General features: G+C 36.1%; 1 protein-coding gene and 1 long non-coding RNA gene across 2 annotated transcripts in view; one reads left to right on the top strand and one right to left on the bottom strand.

Annotated features, from left to right (window-relative positions):
* Positions 1-19,377, bottom strand: part of LOC142101400 (uncharacterized) — a 64,160-nt gene that overhangs the window by 33,950 nt on the left and 10,833 nt on the right. Inside the window, exons 5-7 of the mRNA XM_075185863.1 lie at positions 10,251-10,270; positions 5,671-5,682; positions 256-1,190 (exon numbers count right to left, since the gene is read on the bottom strand). Of these exons, the coding sequence (XP_075041964.1) occupies positions 256-1,190; positions 5,671-5,682; positions 10,251-10,270 (967 nt within the window). The remainder of the gene's footprint in view (positions 1-255; positions 1,191-5,670; positions 5,683-10,250; positions 10,271-19,377) is intronic.
* On the top strand, positions 7,987-18,166 carry LOC142102100 (uncharacterized). Its single transcript, XR_012679202.1, has 3 exons — positions 7,987-8,079; positions 9,882-10,015; positions 16,244-18,166. It is a non-coding gene; the product is annotated as an uncharacterized LOC142102100 (long non-coding RNA).

Raw genomic sequence — 19,377 nt, 5'->3', positions numbered from 1 at the left:
TGCTGCTGTAGTAGTGGGTGCTGCAGTAGTAGTTGGTGCTGCAGTAGTAGTTTGTGCTGCAGTAGTAGTGGGCGCTGCTGTAGTAGTGGGTGCTGCAGTAGTAGTTGGTGCTGCAGTAGTAGTTTGTGCTGCAGTAGTAGTGGGTGCTGAAGTAGTAGTTGGTGCTGCAGAAGTAGTTTGTGCTGCAGTAGTAGTGGGTGCTGCTGTAGTAGTGGGTGCTGCAGTAGTAGTTGGTGCTGCAGTAGTAGTTTGTGCTGCAGTAGTAGTGGGTGCTGCTGTAGTAGTTGGTGCTGCAGTTGTAGTTGGTGCTGCAGTAGTAGTGGGTGCTGCAGTAGTAGTTGGTGCTGCAGAAGTAGTTTGTGCTGCAGTAGTAGTGGGAGCTGCTGTAGTAGTTGGTGCTGCAGTAGTAGTTTGTGCTGCTGCAGTAGTAGTGGGTGCTGCTGTAGTAGTTGGTGCTGCAGTAGTAGTTGGTGCTGCAGTAGTAGTGGGTGCTGCAGTAGTAGTTGGTGCAACGGTAGTAGTGGGTGCTGCAGTGGTAGTGGGTGCTGCAGTAGTAGTGGGTGCTGCAGTAGTAGTTTGTGCTACAGTAGTAGTGGGTGCTGCTGTGGTAGTGGGTGCTGCAGTAGTAGTGGGTGCTGCAGTAGTAGTTTGTGCTACAGTAGTAGTGGGTGCTGCTGTGGTAGTGGGTGCTGCAGTAGTAGTTGGTGCTGCAGTAGTCATTTGTGCTGCAGTAGTAGTGGGCGCTGCTGTAGTAGTTTGTGCTGCAGTAGTAGTGGGTGCTGCAGTGGTAGTGGCTGCTGCTGTAGTAGTGGGTGCTGCAGTACTAGTTGGAGCTGCAGTAGTAGTGGGTGCTGCAGTAGTAGTTGATGCTGCAGTAGTAGTGGGAGCTACAGTAGTAGTGGGAGCTGCAATAGTAGTAGGAGCTGCAGTAGTAATGGAAGCTGCAATAGTAGTAGGAACTGCAGTAGTAATTAGAGCTGCAATAGTAGTGGGAGCTGCAGTAGTAATTGGAGCTGCAATAGTAGTAGGTGCTGCAGTAGTAATCAGAGCTGCAATAGTAGTAGGAGCTGCAGTAGTAATAGGAGCTGCAATAGTGGTAGGAACTGCAGTAGTAATTAGAGCTGCAATAGTAGTAGGAGCTGCTGTAAGTGGAGGTACTTGAGTAAGTGGTGGTACAATAGTAGTAGTAACTGGAGTAGAAGAAAATTGAGAATATAAAACACAAGATAATTATTACTGTATTTATTTAAAAATAGCCTTTATAAAACATAAAGCTCTTTCTACAACTATGTCTGTCATCTCTAAGTCACATCTTAAATCTACTGAACTTGCTTTTATTATCAGGAAACAGTCATTGTTGTAGTAGAGGGATGAATGGAATTTTCAAAACAGGCTGTTTAACAGAGCTGCGAAGTATCAGCGATACCATCTAAGAGTTCCCTTGTGCTTTGCTGCACCAGCAGTTCTCAGGATTCATATTGTAAATACAGCTGGAATTGTGACAATGATTTGTACTGAGGAATTCTATAGATCTGTTGACCAAGAAGACAGTATCTGTAGGAACACATAATTTTTCACTGGTCGATGGCAAGGATTGGACAGGTCGAGGGAGTTGGGCTAGTTAGAATTAGGTGTGTAAGCGTACTTTTTTTTTTCACTGAAGTGTAAAACCAGATTTTAATTTGTAGGAGAGATTATGTAAATGAGATAGATGAGTGAAGGTGCATTTACTTGGGGGTTCTCTGCTTGGCGGAAGGGGTCCCACAGCCTTATCTTCCCGACAAAATCACTTGAAGTCTTCCCCATCTCTGATGTCCCAGAGATTGGGTCTCATTCCTAAGCTTTTAATGGGATGTGTTTTGCGACTTCCAGCTGCCCTGCTCTGAGAAGCCTCAAACATAGAACAGTAACACATTTAATAATGACAATCCCATTACCTTCTCATTCTCATTTTTTATTTGTCGTGAATGAGAAGTAAGCCGTGGGAAGCACGGTGGCGTAGTGGTTAGCACTTCTGCCTCACAGCACTGGGTCATGAGTTCAATTCCTGACCATGAGAACATACAAGCTCGTTGGAGCTTGTATGTTCTCCCCGTATTTGCGTGGGTTTCCTCCAGGTGCTCCGATTTCCTCCCACACTCCAAAAACATACTGGTAGGTTAAGTGGCTGCTATTAAATTGCCCTGAGTCTCTCTTAGTCTGTTTATGTTAGGGGATTTAGATTGTAAGCTCCAATGAGGCAGGAACTGATGTGAATGAGTTCTTTGTACAGCACTGCGGAATTAGTGGCGCTACATAAATAAATAGATGATGATTTGTGGGACTTTTTAGTGTTTTCACCCTTGCGGACAACACACAAAACTAGGCACAGGATGATTTAATGGAGGGTGAAAAAATAGCAAAGAAATGGACATGCATCTTGAATTGTATGTGGTGAACACTTTGGGGTATATTTACTAAACTGCGGGTATGAAAAAGTGGAGATGTTGACTATTGCAACCAAGCAGATTCTAGCTGTCATTTTGCAGAATGCACTAAATAAATGATAACTAGAATCTGATTGGTGCTATAGGCAACATCTTCACTTTTTCAAACCCGCAGTTTAGTAAATCTAGCCCTCTAGCCCTTAATTATCTGGCATTCTGTCAAGGTATGAGAACTTTTACATATGGTATATATAGATGGAGCTAACATTATTCTAGAATGCAATTATTAGATGGTCAATGGCATTACTTACAGATGCAGCTAATATTACCTGAAAAGGTCATTATTTAACCTTGATCTATTCTAATTTCATCTAGCAATTCAGCTAAATGTCTAGTTAGCATAATATAACTTTTTTGATAATCTACATCTGTATTTGTGAATGTCGCAAGATGCTTTTTTCTATTGGATTCAGTTGTTCTTTAGGTTTCGGTGCCCGAAGTAGAAGTCAATAAAATATGTCACAATACTGTTGACTGTAACACACCTTTTGATAATGGGACTGTATGTCACTCCTTCAATGATGTAGCATGAATGGTGACATTTCTGTAGTAGGCAGGGGCAAACGCAGGATTTTCATGGGGGGATTCCTTCCCCCCCCCCAAAAAAAAAATAGAGAGATAGAAAGAGTTGCTGCGCAACTCCATTTTGGCGATGCTGTAATGTACAGCAGCCGCGGCGCTGTCAAAAAAGCACCACCGTGGACGCTTCTTTGACAGCGCCGTGGCTGCTGTACAGTACAGTGCTGCTGGTAGGGGCAGTGTATAGCGCCCGTTCGTTTGCGGAAGGGAGGGGTTTCTGGAGAACCAGAAACCCCGCCTGCGTGCGCCCCTAGTAGGGGGGTGTTTACTTATGCAACCATAGCATTTAAAAATTTTAAAAAAAACACACCCCTTGCAGTGCTTGATTTCAGCCTCCTCACACATGAAGTTGCCACCAGGGGACTGCAATCCCCACTTGAAAACATACAGTAAAAACACAAAAGACAGCACTACAATGCTCTGAAACAACTAACGTTGGGCCACCAGTGGCTTCCACAAATACGGAACCAGCATCACAGTTTTAATTGACTCTCTGCATGAATAATCCTTGCCACGTGGCTTAAGAAATTAGGTACAATATTGAATTGTATGCCCAAATGCTAGACTATTGCTTCAAAGCAAAATGGAATTATGAGTCCAAAGTAAATATGAATTTTTGTAGTTTTAAAATCCAGGACAACTGTCCCAAATTGCTCCAGCAAATATGTAAACACCTTCTGTATTTCAGGATTTACACACACTGTTTAGGAATGTTGCCATCATTTATAAGACATACAGTTTTTGATTCCCTATATGGTCTTAGTTGCATTGTGTTGGATGGTCTGTTTAGTTTGTCTGGGATGTGAGATTTTAAGAGCACAGATATTTCTGTTTATATTTATTGGTTTGAGGCATATTGTTTTCATTTTTTATATGTGAATTACAATTATTATATTATTAGTAAAACGTATTTGATCCACAAATGTAAGATTTTATTTGTTTTTGTGTTTTAGCTTCATACCATTTTTATTTCTTTTCATGGACAATCTTGCGCTGTCTTTTGTGCTTCTACTTGATGTTCCCCTTTTGAGGATTGGATCAGAGGAGACTAGTGACTAGTATGTGATAGCTGGAGCAACTTTGTCTACGGCTGAAGTAGAAAGAGGCAGCCAGATCAGGACAGGACAATGTAGTTTTCGGAGGGGAAAATAGTTTTAGTGAAGATGAGAATTGGATTGGGTAAAGTGCGTTTCAGTGTTTCTGTGTGACGTGAGTTTGGTTACAGGAGAGGATCATGGGGTAAATTGAGGACGAGGGAAAGGAGGTTGTTGTTAAAGAACAGGAAGGCTACATTGGAGAAATATGGGATTTAGGAGAAGTGGGAGAAGATGAGATCAAGGTAGTTTACTTTACAGTGGTTGAGAGAAGAAGTCCACTAGGAGAGAAGGAAAGAGAAATTGCTGTAAGAGAAAGATGTTTTGTGTTTGTAAAGACAGTTGGGTTTTCAATGGAAATGTTGAAATCATGTAGTAGGTAGGAGATGGAGCTGGAAATGGTCAGACAAAAATCTGAGCATTTTCTATGGGTCTGGGGTCATGCATTCATAGTGTCATTTTATATGTGTTGTGTTATCCTTTTTAATATACCTCTATGACTATATTTGATAACACTTTCATTTAGTTTGTTAATGGTTAATATCCAATCCCGGCTATTATTTGATTCGAATTGTCCAATCAGAATAGGGCAACTATATTTTACATCATGCAAATGTTACCAATGAAAAGTGCCCTGCTTGTAGTTGTAGTTGTAGCATTGGGCAATTGAATGGGTCACCTCAACCAGTCCTGTCTAGGAACTTTCTGTCCGTCATTCCTGTGTCCTGAAGTAATACAGCTATATCCACAGTGAGGTCTCTATGTCTACTCCACAGTTTTTAGAACTAGCTCATTATAAAAAAAGTGGTTGCCTCCAGAAAAGTATAATTGGTCTAACATAAGCAAGTATTTATTTAGTCTGGAAAGTCCTGGATGAGGTCATGGCAAATCATACAATCACATTAATAATATAATATTCAATGGTCAAACTGGAAATTTAGAAGTGCTGGTATGGAAAATGTAAGTGAATGGATAGTTTTACCATGAAGGCAGTAGGAGAAGTGGCGGTATGGCATACCACTATATACATACCCACTTCAAACACTGATAACAATAATTATAATAATAATAATATGCTGTATATTTAAATGTTTCACCATTATATGACTGTAGCTATAAAGAACCTAATTGGTATATACTTTTTGTAAATAGGCAGGCATTCAGACCAGCAAAGTTAACAGGTGATATAACATATTAACAAGTGATATTGTATTAACGGTGCTTTTACCAAGGAGGCAAATAGCTATATAATCAATTTTGTCCTTTTCTTTTTTGCAATTATTTAAAAAATATTGATCAGTGGTAAGAATTCACAAATAAATCTATCTTGATTCCATGATGTAAGAAAATAAAAAGTAAAATATTCCAAAGGGGTTGAATACAATTTAAGCATGTTTATATTTTTTTATGCTATCCAGATAGAAAAATGAAATAAGGAAAAATGCTAAACAGTGAAAGAGAAAATTAAATGGTTGAGGATTGTGTTATTATAGAAATCAAAATATACATACCTGGCTGTGCACCTAGAAGAAAACAAAAATAAAGTTTCATTATCAGAAAGGATTAGATACAAATATTGTAAGTCCACACAGCACAAACCATATTGAGCGGTGAAATTAAGCTGATTATACATTTTCAAAGAATATATTCATTAAAATTATTAGAAATATTTTCTGTAATGTGGAAATGATATCTAACTCTTCCAAAGTCAAAACGATAAAATACTCATTCAGCATCATATTTTCTAGTTGGGAAATAATTGTACAACAACAAATATACTCACTTGTTTGACAGATCTAATGAAAATAAAATATTTCTGGAAATTATTTAACAAAAATATTTTTTTTGTTAAACAACAAAAAATGTTGTTTTAAGATCAGAAGAATGTTATTCTTAATGTCCGTATATCATTTTGTTTTGTATTGTGTTGAGTTTTAAAGTGGACGGACACTTTTGGTTGAATGACACTTTGCGTTGTGATTGGCTGGAAGGCTCGACAGAAGCCGGGAATACCTGGCCTTATGACTCTTAATGAATTACCGTGATACAACAGAAACAACAAAATCTCTGTTCGTCTTGTTTCACCCACCTTCTTCTGAGCAATATCAATTGCGATGTTGCCAGCTGTATCCATATCCTTTCATAGCATTTATCATATGAAAATTACTTTTTAACCCCTTTGTGACTAGAAGATTGTCAACACTTTGCGGCCAAACTAATTTCCCCTTTATTGTGATACATTGATTTCACTGGAAGTAACATCTTTTTTCCTTAGTCTATCCATTAAAGTTTAAATTGGTTACTTCATGCAAGAAAGGTTTCCTAGACTATTGAAAATAAATATATTTTTTTCCATAAAGTCAATTGCTAACCTCTTTAAATTATTTTATTCCCAGATAAAATCTAATGATACCAAATATATGTATTTTTTACAAGATCTGTCAAAATTCCAGAGAGGAACGTTTACATTTAAATCTTATAACTTGTCCCCTCGTAGTATGTAGCAGCTGTGTATGGTTATAATGTAGCGGGTTACAAAAATTGCTATGAAGGAAGGTGTGAAATAGCCTTGGGAGTAGGAACATAAATATGAGGCCTTTAGATACTTTAGAAGTAACCTCTTTTCTATTTGACATTCACATATATTTTACTGCATACATGAGAAGAATTCAAGATATGTATCCTATGTCCAATGTGTTGCACTCTATTGTCATGCTGTAGGATAGGAATGAGTTAGGATAAGGATTGTTTTAACTTTTTTTTAATACTTTATATTGAAATAATATTTCAACTATGAAGGTATGGTTAACAGAGCAGAGTGGGTGGCTCTTCTGAGCATGCGTGGACCAGACTGTTTCAGAGCCGAATGTTTGGGGGAGAGGCTGCCTTGGAGAAATTTGACCAAACAGACCCCTCCTCACCTCTGTGCCGTCCGTCCAACTTTCGAGTGGCTGGAATCAGTACATGGGGCATGACCATGATGGAGGCTTGGCCACATCATGATGGAGGTGTGGCCCCAGAGCAGCAGTGAACAGGAAATACCTCCCAAATTTCAATTTTTTGGACAAAGCTATCTCGATCCGGATGGCAGTGCCCAATCGGGACTATGCCACCTAAATCAGGGCAGTTGGTAGTCATGTTGCATGTAACAGGGGCAGTGTCATCATGGGGGAATGTTAATGGAGACAAGTAAGAATCCACACACTCGATTTAGATAGTGAAAGAAGCAGAGTCCTCCAACAGCACAGAGTAATAAAGTAAGGCTCCTGTCAAAGTGATGTAGGAAGATGGTGGTGTCAAACACACCTCTATATGACATATAACTCATACATCCAGCTTTAACTCATACATTAACCCTTTGAGACTCTTTCTAGTAAGAAGAGGGTCTGATGGGTCTCCTCTGTACTTAATACTATTAGATCTAAGGATATCTACATCTAAAAGCAGCTAGCAAGTAAGCAGCTATTAGTTCTAGCCTATACTGGCTCTAATAGTGTTCGTACGCAAGGAGACCCAGTCTGAACCGTATATATGAATTTCATCTTATGTCCTCAGTTTTAGGAAATGATTCACCATTCTGTATTTATAAATTATACATGGACCACCCCATGAATAATATGCCTACTGTCAATCTACAATTATTTTCAACAGTCCTGAATAGGTAATTACTGTATCAAATGAATCACTTTGGTCTTAATTAAATAAACTGGTACAACAAGATCGTGTTTTGCTATTTAAGTTTCAATTGAATGACTCATTTAAACAATTTGAGGATTATATTGGCACCAATATAGTAATAAAATGCATATGAAACATTTAATTCGGGAAACTATAAACCGCTCCTGAAAATCGGTCTTTCTCTTACTCTGCATAAAACTTGGCTGACACAGTGGAACAATCAGGAGACCAGCATTGGTAATGTATGTATTTTTCCCCTTAAATCACAAAATTGCAAACCAAGAACCCTAAACTTCCTAACACTGCATTTCCAGGATAGAGTTTCTGTCTCAGTGTAGATGGAGAACAGCATGTTAATAACAAAGTCAGAATTCATTGCTTGTGCTGCTTCCAATCTGGTATCTACATTGTATATGTGAATGTGCCGGGCCAACTAGCCAATCTAGCACATATTCCCTGTGCAGTCCACGTGTTTTTTGAAGGGTATTTCATTGCAATATTAATTCGCAACTGTCTAATTACTTTACTTATAGTAAAAAATACAAAAATATATAGTTTAATGTTTGCGTAATCATGACTCATATAGACCTGCATAAACATGCGTATATATGCCTGCTAGGGGGCGTATCTGTTGCACCAACTATACTAGCTGCTGATGAGGAGGCGAATGTATCTCAAGATATGTTTGGCTCTGCATATGGATGAAACAGAGGCGGAGCTGGCGAGCCCCTGTGGGCCCCGGTGCAGGGAAGTGGGGAGGAGGGAACTGTGACCCACAGCTTACTAGTTCCGACCCTCTGCATCTGTCATGCAGTGGGCCCCTTTATCTCCATGGGCCCCAGTGAACCGCTCCAGGTGCACCAAAGGCAGTTCCACCACTGGATGGAAATACATTATATTTCTGTGTTCTTTTTTTAAGAGTAATTTCCTCCTGTTTTTCAGCCATCTCTGCATCAGCTTCAAAGAGTTATAACACCATGGGCATTACACTGGAGGAGCACCAAAAAATCAGCAACTTATGGTTTGTGCATTAGGCAAGAAAATCTGCCTACATCAGGGTCCAATCACTCTGATTCTGACAGCTACACAGATCCAGCTATTTAGGCACTGTACCAAGTGAGTGATTCATATTGTTCATCTGAGTGCTCTGCTTTCAACACAGGGCAGTCAATAACCTCACACATGTGCAGATAAACATCATCAGACAACCAGATTTTCCACTTTCACTGGTCACTTCAAATCTGGCTAAATATAATTTTGGTCTTTCAGGATGTGGCTGCATGGAGTACATATGATTAAATATGCATAAATTAGTTTACCAAATCTGCACTCATGTGCCCAACTTAAATCTATGTCCGATTGCATCTACTATGTCTGTTTATGAGAAATGTATTAAATATGGTTATGCTGCTACGTAAAAGTATCCTCGTATTCATATAGGTTATTGTGTTTTACAATATAAAATAAAAAAGGAAAGCATTTGTGATTGCTCAGTGTTGTAACTGTAGATTTATAAAACTATTCTTCAATTGTATATGTAATTGTAATTGTATATTGTATATGGTCACCACAAGTCCAACACAGCTTAATTTTGAAAATAAGAGAACACAGCTAAGGAAAGAAGCAGTCCCAGAAGACATGGCTGTTCTAAGTCATTACTGGGTCTAAGGTACAAAATATTTTAGTCGGTCCCATGTTTCATTGAAAAACACTGGGGATAACTTGATGTATCTCAAAATCATCAAGTATACCAACTGTTTGCAAGGCAACAGCCCAACACAAAAGCAATATATTGAAAAGATTATGTTGCTACTGTTGAAAATTATATTGTGTGAGCCTTTTTTATTTATTTGTATAATTTGGCAAATATAGAGCTCTGTTATGACTTTGGATATTTTGAGCTTCATATTAAGTTTTTTTGCTAATATCAGGATTAATCGAAGGTTTTATATTTAATCTGTCAGGCTACATTGAGGTTAGTAGTGTTAGCTTTCTTAGAAGAGGAGATTCTTTACTAAAAATCAAATGGTCTTTTATCTTTCAGAACAACAGGGGCCTGAGATAAATACATTTTATGGTCCTTCCTTTCCATGAGACTATACCAGAAAGTCTAATGGGCCAAAAACAAAGGCTCCGTTGGCCCCTTCATTAAACTGACCTGTCAAACAAGGTTTAAAGGTAATTTAAATACATAAACTACACCTATAAAATATTGTAAATATTTAAAGGGAATGTATTTATACAGCAGTTATTTTCTTTTCTAAAGAGGCATACAATATTAAGCAAAATGTTAATGAACATGCCCTTGCAATAAGAGAAAATGCTAATTAATACATTTCACATTATTACTAGAAATGCTTGCAATATTTTCAAAGTTATCAAATTGGTGCTATGATTGAAAAATTTGCGATACATTCCTGAACTTCACATAGACTAAAAATTTTAGAAAAATGTGAGCAAATTTAAAACAAATTTTGAATGAAATGCCCTTTCAATGAGCGACTATGCCAATTAAAAAAATTTCACGGGATTATGAGAAATGCTTGAAATTGTTTCAAAGTGGTCGAATTGGTTCTAAAGTTGGAAAATTTGCAATAAATTCTTGAACTTTAGATAGACTACAAATTTGAGCAAAATTTGAGCAGGGCAATCAAATTTGAGTTTAAATAGCTACATTGTATAGTAATTTCAGCAATTTCAATGCAAAAGGCAATTTTGAACTTGAATCACTGAAATTAAATTAAATCATTTAAAAAAAGATCTAAACTGTCGGCTAAAATTACATCAAGGATAGTGTTGGCAGGTGCTACTGAGGCATTAACTAGAAATACTGTAACTATTCTTGTCCGTTCAAATTCAATTGAAATGGCCCAGTTCGACAACGGCAAACGTTTAGTTTCTTTTAACATAATTTTGTCTGCAAGTTAGTTCTAGCATCTCTAATTAATACCATAATAGTACATGCCAACAATCTCTTTGATGTAGTATTACAATTAGATCAGCTTAAATACAAGCAAATCTAACCAACTTATTTTACCATTTTAAATTTTAAATCTTACTGTATTGCTATAAATTAGTATTTTGCAAGCAATATTTACTATTTCTGTCTAAAGTTGACATTGAAAACTAGCTGAAAACTCAGTAAATATGACTATAAAAATATTGCATACATTACGAAATGATGTTGGTTTTTTAAGTATCTTTACATATATATTTGTAGAATCATGCATATATATTTTGTTCTATAATAGTTTAGATCCCTGTTTATATATTGTTTTTGGCTAAATAACACTAAGGGCTAAATTTACTAAACCGCGGGTTTGAAAAAGTGGAGATGGTGCCTATAGCAACCAATCAGATTCTAGTTATCATTTATTTAGTGCATTCTACAAAATGACAGCTAGAATCTGATTGGTTGCCATAAACAACATCTCCACTTTTTCAAACCCGCAGTTTAGTAAATCTAGCCCTAAGTGAGAGAGAACAACAAAACAGTTACATATCCAAGAGCAGCAAAAAAAGACAATTCTACCGCATCACTCAAATACGTGGCAAAAATACACAGAAAGAAGCAGAAGGAGAAAGCAATGTATTTAAAGTTAAATTTGTAGGAGAACTTGTTTAAGTCAGTTCCAGTCATCATAAAGTCAGTTAAATAAGATAGTTAAGCAGAATTATGGAGACCCTGTTTTCTCCAAAAAGTGAATAAGCTACTCTTCTAGATAGGAGAAGAGTATAGAACAAATCTAACATGAAACATAAATTCATGTTCAGATTGAGATTCATTGTACTTGTAAATAAGTAAAATTTATATTGCTTCTTGGATTTGGGAACATAATTACTCATTCTTATAAAATCAAGGTTTTGGTCTTTTTTTTAGAAGCAAGTTTAATTTAGAACCCCCCTGTTGCCCCATTATATTATTTCCATACATTAATCTACCTACATTTGTCATAACTTATTGGTAATATTAAGTGTTATATATAATATATTTTTTGCATTATTGTAGCTATGTTACTATTAACACATTCACTATATATTGGCAGATGCCATATCTTACATAGTCAAACATAGACATTACCTGTTTATCTGCAACACCATTAGTTTTTTAATGGTACTTACCGTTATTATTGATTTTGTTTGTTGTATTTTATTTTGATTGAGACCATTTATTAACTACATATTTACCCTATGGGAGTTTTGTAATCTATTCCCAACTTATTTTATTTTATGTCATTTTATTTTACCCTATCTTTGTCAATATGAAATCCTGGCTTTAAATGTTTGGTTCATTTATATCAGAAGAGTGTTTTGTATAAGTGCCAGTTTTTTCTGACCTCTGGCATTATATTGGTCTCTAGTGGATTCTTTTTTAGATTGGCGCCTGTTGTGATGTCTCTATTTGCTGTTAGATATTGTTTATAGGTTGATGGTGTGACCTATTTTTTGATATCCCGACGAGCAGCCTTTCTTCACTTATTGCGCCTGTTTCTGACTCAGTATTATTTTGTATCTATGTCTAAAGTGCAATTGTAAAGAGCTACGGAATTTGCTGGCACTACATAAATAAATGATGATGATGATGATCCACCTTACCTGTGCCAGGAAGCATGGCCAACAATAGCAGAAACCAAGTCAACGCAATAAACTTTGAGGTCCCCATGTTGTATGTTCTATAAAAGTCCTTCAGTCCCATTAAATATCCAAGGAGAGTATCAACAAACCAAATGCTTTGCAAATTAACTGTGCAGGGGTTTTATCTGAATTTGACCTAGGCAAGGGACAGCCCATAAGTGACACTGATCAGTGACATACAGATATCCATGGGCATTTAAATTTGTCTGCTAAAGCAATTAGTTTAAATAGACGTAATTCATAGTATAGGAGCTGTGACACACTAAGTATGACATTAACTATAATTGTAAGAATGACTTGTGACTACGGGACACTTGGTGGATGGAAGATTGCTCAGCTTGTTGTATTGAGCATAATAAAATGAGATAATGTGTGTATATGTTTTTGCCTGTCTTAAAGGAAATTGATTAACAGCAATAAATGTTTACTAGCATTAACACTTATAAATATTTATCCTTATTTTATGTACTGACCAAGTATGATTTTGGTGTGATACAAATAACATATTATTCTATAAAGTGACTTATCAAGAATAGTGTACTTAAGAGTCTTACCTTCTGTTTTGTGTAAAGTACCCAAATATTTTTAGAGAAATGAGTGACATGTTTATTTGCCATTGAAGTTGAGAATATTTAATGAATTAATTTGCAGACTATGAAAAAAATCTAGTAGTAGTGTAGGACAGTGAATTTTGCGTAGACCTAGAATTGATCAGTATTAACACAAAATTGAACCATTTAGTAATTAATAAGTACACCAGGGTCAGATTTGTGGGTTGCACAGATTCCTGGAGCCCACTAGACCAGAAATTACCACGATACCAGTGAAATTCCATATAGTTATCATCCTAATTTGCTCGGTTTTAGGCAATTAGAAATACTATTTTTGTTTGATTTAACAATATCAGAATATATAAAGAAATGATAGTATTTTAATTTTATGAAGTTTAATATAAACTCTAGTTTTTCTGAAGTTTTTATTAAGAATTCAAGTTTCTCAAATGCCAAACAGATTTACATATTATGTCTCGATAAAACAAAAGACAGAAGCAAAGAATTCTTAAACTTAAATAAAAATACAAATTGCTAAAAATATACTGTAACATTGAAAACATCAGCTTACGTGCTATCTAGATGTCAAATATATTTGTTTTCTTTCATTAAATTTGAAAATCCTTGTCAATAATCATTTATGTTGTAACCCCTTCTAATTTACAGTGAAATCTTACTCAATTATCTTCTAGTAGAGGTTTCATCAATGTATTTAATTTCTCTATTTTGTTCTTGGGTGTTTTCCACCTTTTTTGCTCTTTGTTCATTTTTTTTTGTCCTGCAGAATCTGATACCTTTTATTGAGCTTTTATGCACATTTACATGCATTTATTGTGTTTATTGGCTTAAATTGTTTTCCCAATACGTTAATAGTAATGAACTATCACAGAGTATTTTAACAAATGCTTTTTAAGCTGTTTGCTCCTTCAATGATTATTATGGTAAGAAGTTGGCAGAAAATATACAGTAATTATAACTATGCCAGTCTAGAGTGTGGAAATTCACATTTCCTTTTATTTTCAGATCACACTAATAATTTTAGCATAATATTGAGCAATTTTTTTTTGCAGCTTAGAGTTCATTGATGTACAGTCAATTCAAACTTTTGTACACCCTTTTTTTTGGGGGGCCAAAAAAATATTAATTTTCAATCAACCGTCATGATGAACATGGTTCTAAGTCCCAGGTCATAGTTTAATTCTGTAGCAACTCCCAAATGTTGTACTGTTGGTTTACATACCACAAGTACAAAGGAATATTATGTACCTAATAAATCAGATCAAAGAGAAAATAATTACATGCTACAACCTAGTAGGCATATCTGCATCTTGCAGCTGCCAACACTGCAATTAACTTCCGATATTAACTGCTCTTTCATATATTAAAATACAGATCAGGGTAAAAGGAAAAAAAACATTGATAACAAAAAATTGGTTCTGTAACGTTGGTAAACAAAACCTACATGAATTTCCAAGAAAACTGAGGTTGAAACTTTTCCCTGTGATAACAATTGAGATATGCACTGGCTATAAAAGGTATTCTCCACCTTAGGCATTTTTCATCTTTTTGTTCTTTTTTTAATCTTCTTTTTATTTGACTTAGCCATTAATAGAAAATAAAATATAGATATAGTTATAGAAACATTATTTAAATTGTGAAGAACAAAAAGAATATAACGTTTTTGTGTTTCCTTGTCCATCGTTGGCTCCAGCCAATCCATTTCAAGCCAATGGAATAATGTTTCCTTAAAAGATTCCACACAGCTGGATATTCATCCAGCCACATGTGTAAAATAAATTGTATATCTACTCCTGAGGTTACTAACAGTTATTTAACCTACAGTTTGTAAGCCTAGCTGGTGTATATTCTATACAAAACTTCTGAAGCCAGCGGAACATAAGTTAGCAAATCTGCCACTTGTGCCCAGAACCACCTTCTGCGACAGGATTCCCCACGCAAACAATAATAAAGATTTGCTCCATCAGCATGACCTATGCTGAAGGACAAGAGTGTGAATCAAATGTCCCATTGTATGTCTTCTGTGGGGTAAGAGGTGTGCTGCATGGGGTCATCTAGTGATAATTATTGAGAAAGTACATCAGTTTGCTCATTAGCGTTTCTAGAGATTTAGTTGGAAAGTTGGACAACTACTACAAAACACACTTTCAATTTAGATTGATCAAAGTAAAAAATGTAAAGCAATTGCTTTATTTGGGGCATCATTAACCAATAATCCAATGGCTTTGTACTGCATATCATTGGTTTGTAGAAGTTCCAATATAGTTTGCCTGCACATAAGTGGCTGCATTGAGGTATGGTCTAATATAGACCTAATTGATTTAATGCCTATTGTCACCCATATAAGGGGCAACCAACATGTCAATTTTGAACTTATATGATCCAGATCATCCTTATTTTGCTTATGTGCTCGAAAAATGTAAATTAGTGAGTTTGGAAAATTGATTCCCCATTTTGCTTTACTTATTGAAATTTAATTAGACTAATACGAGGTCATTCGTTATGCCACAGGAAACTTCAAAATATGGTGTTAACGAGATTAACAACTGTAGTACTTAATAAAACAGGCGAGACCTGTAAAAGATATAAGAGCTTGGGGAAAGTTATCATCTTTATAAAGCTTGCTCATCCCAAATGTGGCAGCTGAAGGTGTTGTCAACTCTTAAGTTCATTCATTACCTTATTAATAAATATATTCATGTTGTATTTTAGTATTTTTGTATTTTTTTTTATAAGTAGTTGGATATCAGGTATTTTATTAAATCATTTGCCCTTTTGGTATGGTTTTGTGTACTAAAAGTTTGTTGTGTGGCAAGGAAGCCACTGAATTTTCCAGTTTTATAGAAAATCCCATAATCCTCCCATATTTATTAATGTTAAATCAATGATTATGATGCCCGAGTTCAGATATGTATAACAACAGATCATCTGCAAATTAGTTTAGTTTACCTTCTTGATGCCTTATGTGTATTCTTATATATATGTGTCAGGACTCAGGAGTGTCGGATTATCAGCATTGGATGAAGCAAATTTTTAAAAAAAGTGGATAAAGTTGACGCCTCGGTTCATTTCCGTGGACATAGTAACAGTGGGCCCCTTGTGGCTCTTAATTGAAAGAGTAGTAGTACTGGATTATAAATATTTTATAACTTGTGAAAAATGTTGGTCAAAAATGCGATGGTCACATTTTTTTTTTTTGCAGATGGGACCCAGAGTCTTTATCAAATTCATTCTCTGCATCAAGGCTCAGCAAGATATTTGATGAGGACCCTCTCCTGCCAGATGCAACCACAACTGAGATTGCTCATTTGAAAATGGGTTAATACTTATATAATCAATCATTTTCATTGTTTTACAGTTTTCTTTTATTTGAAATTACAGAGTATTTTGTAGAAGGATAACTGAATAAATCAAAATCTGAACAGTGGGGAATACATTTTTAGAACCACTCTATAATCAATGTAGTGCTGCCCTGTCCCAATTTTTGATAGGGTGGGCTGCATAAGTTAGACAATGGATCATAAATAAACTGAATTATTTATTAAAATACAGCACAGCACTGCCTAGTTTTAAAGGAGGTAGGCTGCATGTGTTATAAATACTTTATCCTGGGCTAGTTCTATAAAGGGAATCAGTTGTACTCAGTAGCTGGACATTCTAGAGCATTTTCAGTATGTGGAAAAGATTTGCTATATAACTAGAAAATTAAAATAAGCCCCTAGCAGAATTTAGCCACACAAGGAGCATAGTATATTTTGATGCCAGCAGTGTATAAAGCTTGTCATACAAAACACAGCTTTTTTCCATTTCTCTTTAGATGATCCCTCAACTTTGAGATAACCCCTTTTACTTAAAGGATTTAGCAAGTTGGTAGACATCCCCCACCAATACCTCCTAGTCATTGTATGTCTTTATAGTCACAGCAAGCAGACAAGACAGGTTCCAGTACTGAAAGATTATCGTTGTCAATTTGGATTCATTAACCAATGAACTGCAGATATCTGTGAATCTGTAAAATTCCTGCCGTTCTTCCTTACATATATGCCAGCAAGCTGCAAGCGAGTATTGTTCAAATCCTCTGGGAAGGATAATTAGTGCAGTTGAGGCAGGGTGGAGATGATTATTCCGTCTGAATAGAAATAGTGATGTGGCAATAAAAATTCCACCTGCAATTCCTGTAAGATTTCAAAATATTTTAGGAATGTCACTAACCCGAGTATTGAACAACCACATTCCACCAAATCCATGTGTCAGACATTACATTTAACCGAACCCACATCTTAACATCTTTTGACAGAATACTATTATTAACCCAAGTCAATGATGATGACTGGTGAGTAAAATAAATGTAAAAATATTGCACAAACCACCAGTGCTCATAGCCTAGGCTGGTTACAGCTGATTGGGGGTGGGGGGAGGGGCAACACCATGCACTTACTGTGCAAAAGCCACAACCAGTACCATACTATAGTAGGCTGAGACGGTCCCACAATCTCCCCCATGTGCTTTTCCCAACTGCCTTGGTGGTTCTTGGAGATTGGGGTAATATTTTAAAAATAGAATATAAGCTTGTGGCACCAGCAAGCGTTGGTGACCATTAACTCGTTGTGCATGTAGGCACAAGTGCCAGCATGCCCTTACAACTGGGACCAGTATTTCCACATAGAATAGTAAAAATCAAAAATACACACACATAATTAAAATATTTAAATATTAATAAACACTCAAGCATGTCCTCATTCCCATTTTTATTCCAAGCCTAAACACATACAGACATGTTTCATCTCTCCAATCCACAAGGCTGTTCTTGTTCTCTTCAATCCACAGGAATCATCTTCATTTTCTTCCTTATTATTATTATTATTTATTATTATTATTTCTATTATTAAACCTTTATCTTCTATTTACCAAAAAAAAATGTCAAAACCATCAACAATGATCGTGAACCTTGACTGCTGAAACTCACATTTAATCAGCAAATTTAACATGAAAGACAAATACGAAATGTGAATGGCGAATGCAAGTAATTGTAATTTTTTTTAATTGTCTTTCATTTTTGAACATCTATAATTCTCATACATTCATTTTGTTCACATATTTCTGTTGCACACTAAATAAATAAACATTGGACATTTCAATATATCATTTTTATTTGTCAGTAAAGATATTACAGCTTCTTTCCTCGAGCGGAGAAAAAAATGAATAAAACATGAGCCTTCATGTACACCTGTACTAGAGGGACTGAAAATTTTACTTAAGATTCCAGCTATAACTAGGCCTAGGGCAGCATAAAACAAGTTACACTTTTTTATTGTTTGATTAGTTAAGTCAGAGTTAGATCACACCAAAGGATTAAACATATATAGTTATTTAGTTATTCCAATACCTTAGGGATCATTTACTAACCACAGGATGTGTGGAGGTGCAGCGTATTTTATTCTACATGAATTTGCCCACTTGTCTGGCCTGCACTGTGCATAAAAAGGTACATACCCACTTCCTTAGATGGGAAATGGCCAAATATGCACGGTGGAATATTTAAAATGTAGCTTCAGTCCCACCTACAATCGCTTTTGGGCCATCCCCTTTTATTATTCCAAACTTTTACATTTTTTACCTTAGATACTACTTGCTTAAGCCTCACTTACATCTTAAAAGAGCTGTCACCTCAAACATATCATTTGCTCAATTTTGCCTAGCAAAGGAGATTCATACCTCCCAACCTTATAGCTCTTCACATCGGGACATTCCGTGAAAGCAGGTAACAGCCAACAGGACATACCTCCCAACATTCTCATCCAAGGGACAAAATCCATCCGTGGGCGGGATGGTGGAATAGAGCCCCCAAACTTGGACTTCCCCACAGTTATTGTTTTGTAAGTTTTGTCCATCTCTAACCACTAGTTGGTCTGTATGTCTAATTAAAGCCCTTGTTAAATTGTAAATCTACATATCAAGTCTATTTTATTGATTGTAAATGACTTTGCAGAGAATAAAGACTTGTGGTAAGGAATGTATCCCCCCCAAACAACTTTTCTTAAGCAACAGCAGTGTTCATATTAAATATGAGTCAAACACATTAAATTATGCACCGGGTAGCACATGTTGGCAGGCCAGAGGATAATGAAACTTGTGAATCTATATCATTATCTTTGTCTCTATTTAGTCACACTTGTACATACTTTGAAGACAATATGTAAGTTACTACAGCAGCAGCGGTGGAAACAAAGATTACATCTGAAATTACCATTTCATGATGACTAAGTAGCATTATAATGTGATAGTCAAGCTGAAAGGGATGATGATGCTAAACACATACTCTCATCCCATACACAA

The sequence above is a fragment of the Mixophyes fleayi genome, chromosome 9 (genome assembly GCF_038048845.1).
Source record: "Mixophyes fleayi isolate aMixFle1 chromosome 9, aMixFle1.hap1, whole genome shotgun sequence".
In the NCBI taxonomy this organism is placed as follows: domain Eukaryota; kingdom Metazoa; phylum Chordata; class Amphibia; order Anura; family Limnodynastidae; genus Mixophyes; species Mixophyes fleayi.
Note: the sequence above shows the minus strand (reverse complement) of the source record. Positions and strands in the feature narration are given on the sequence as shown.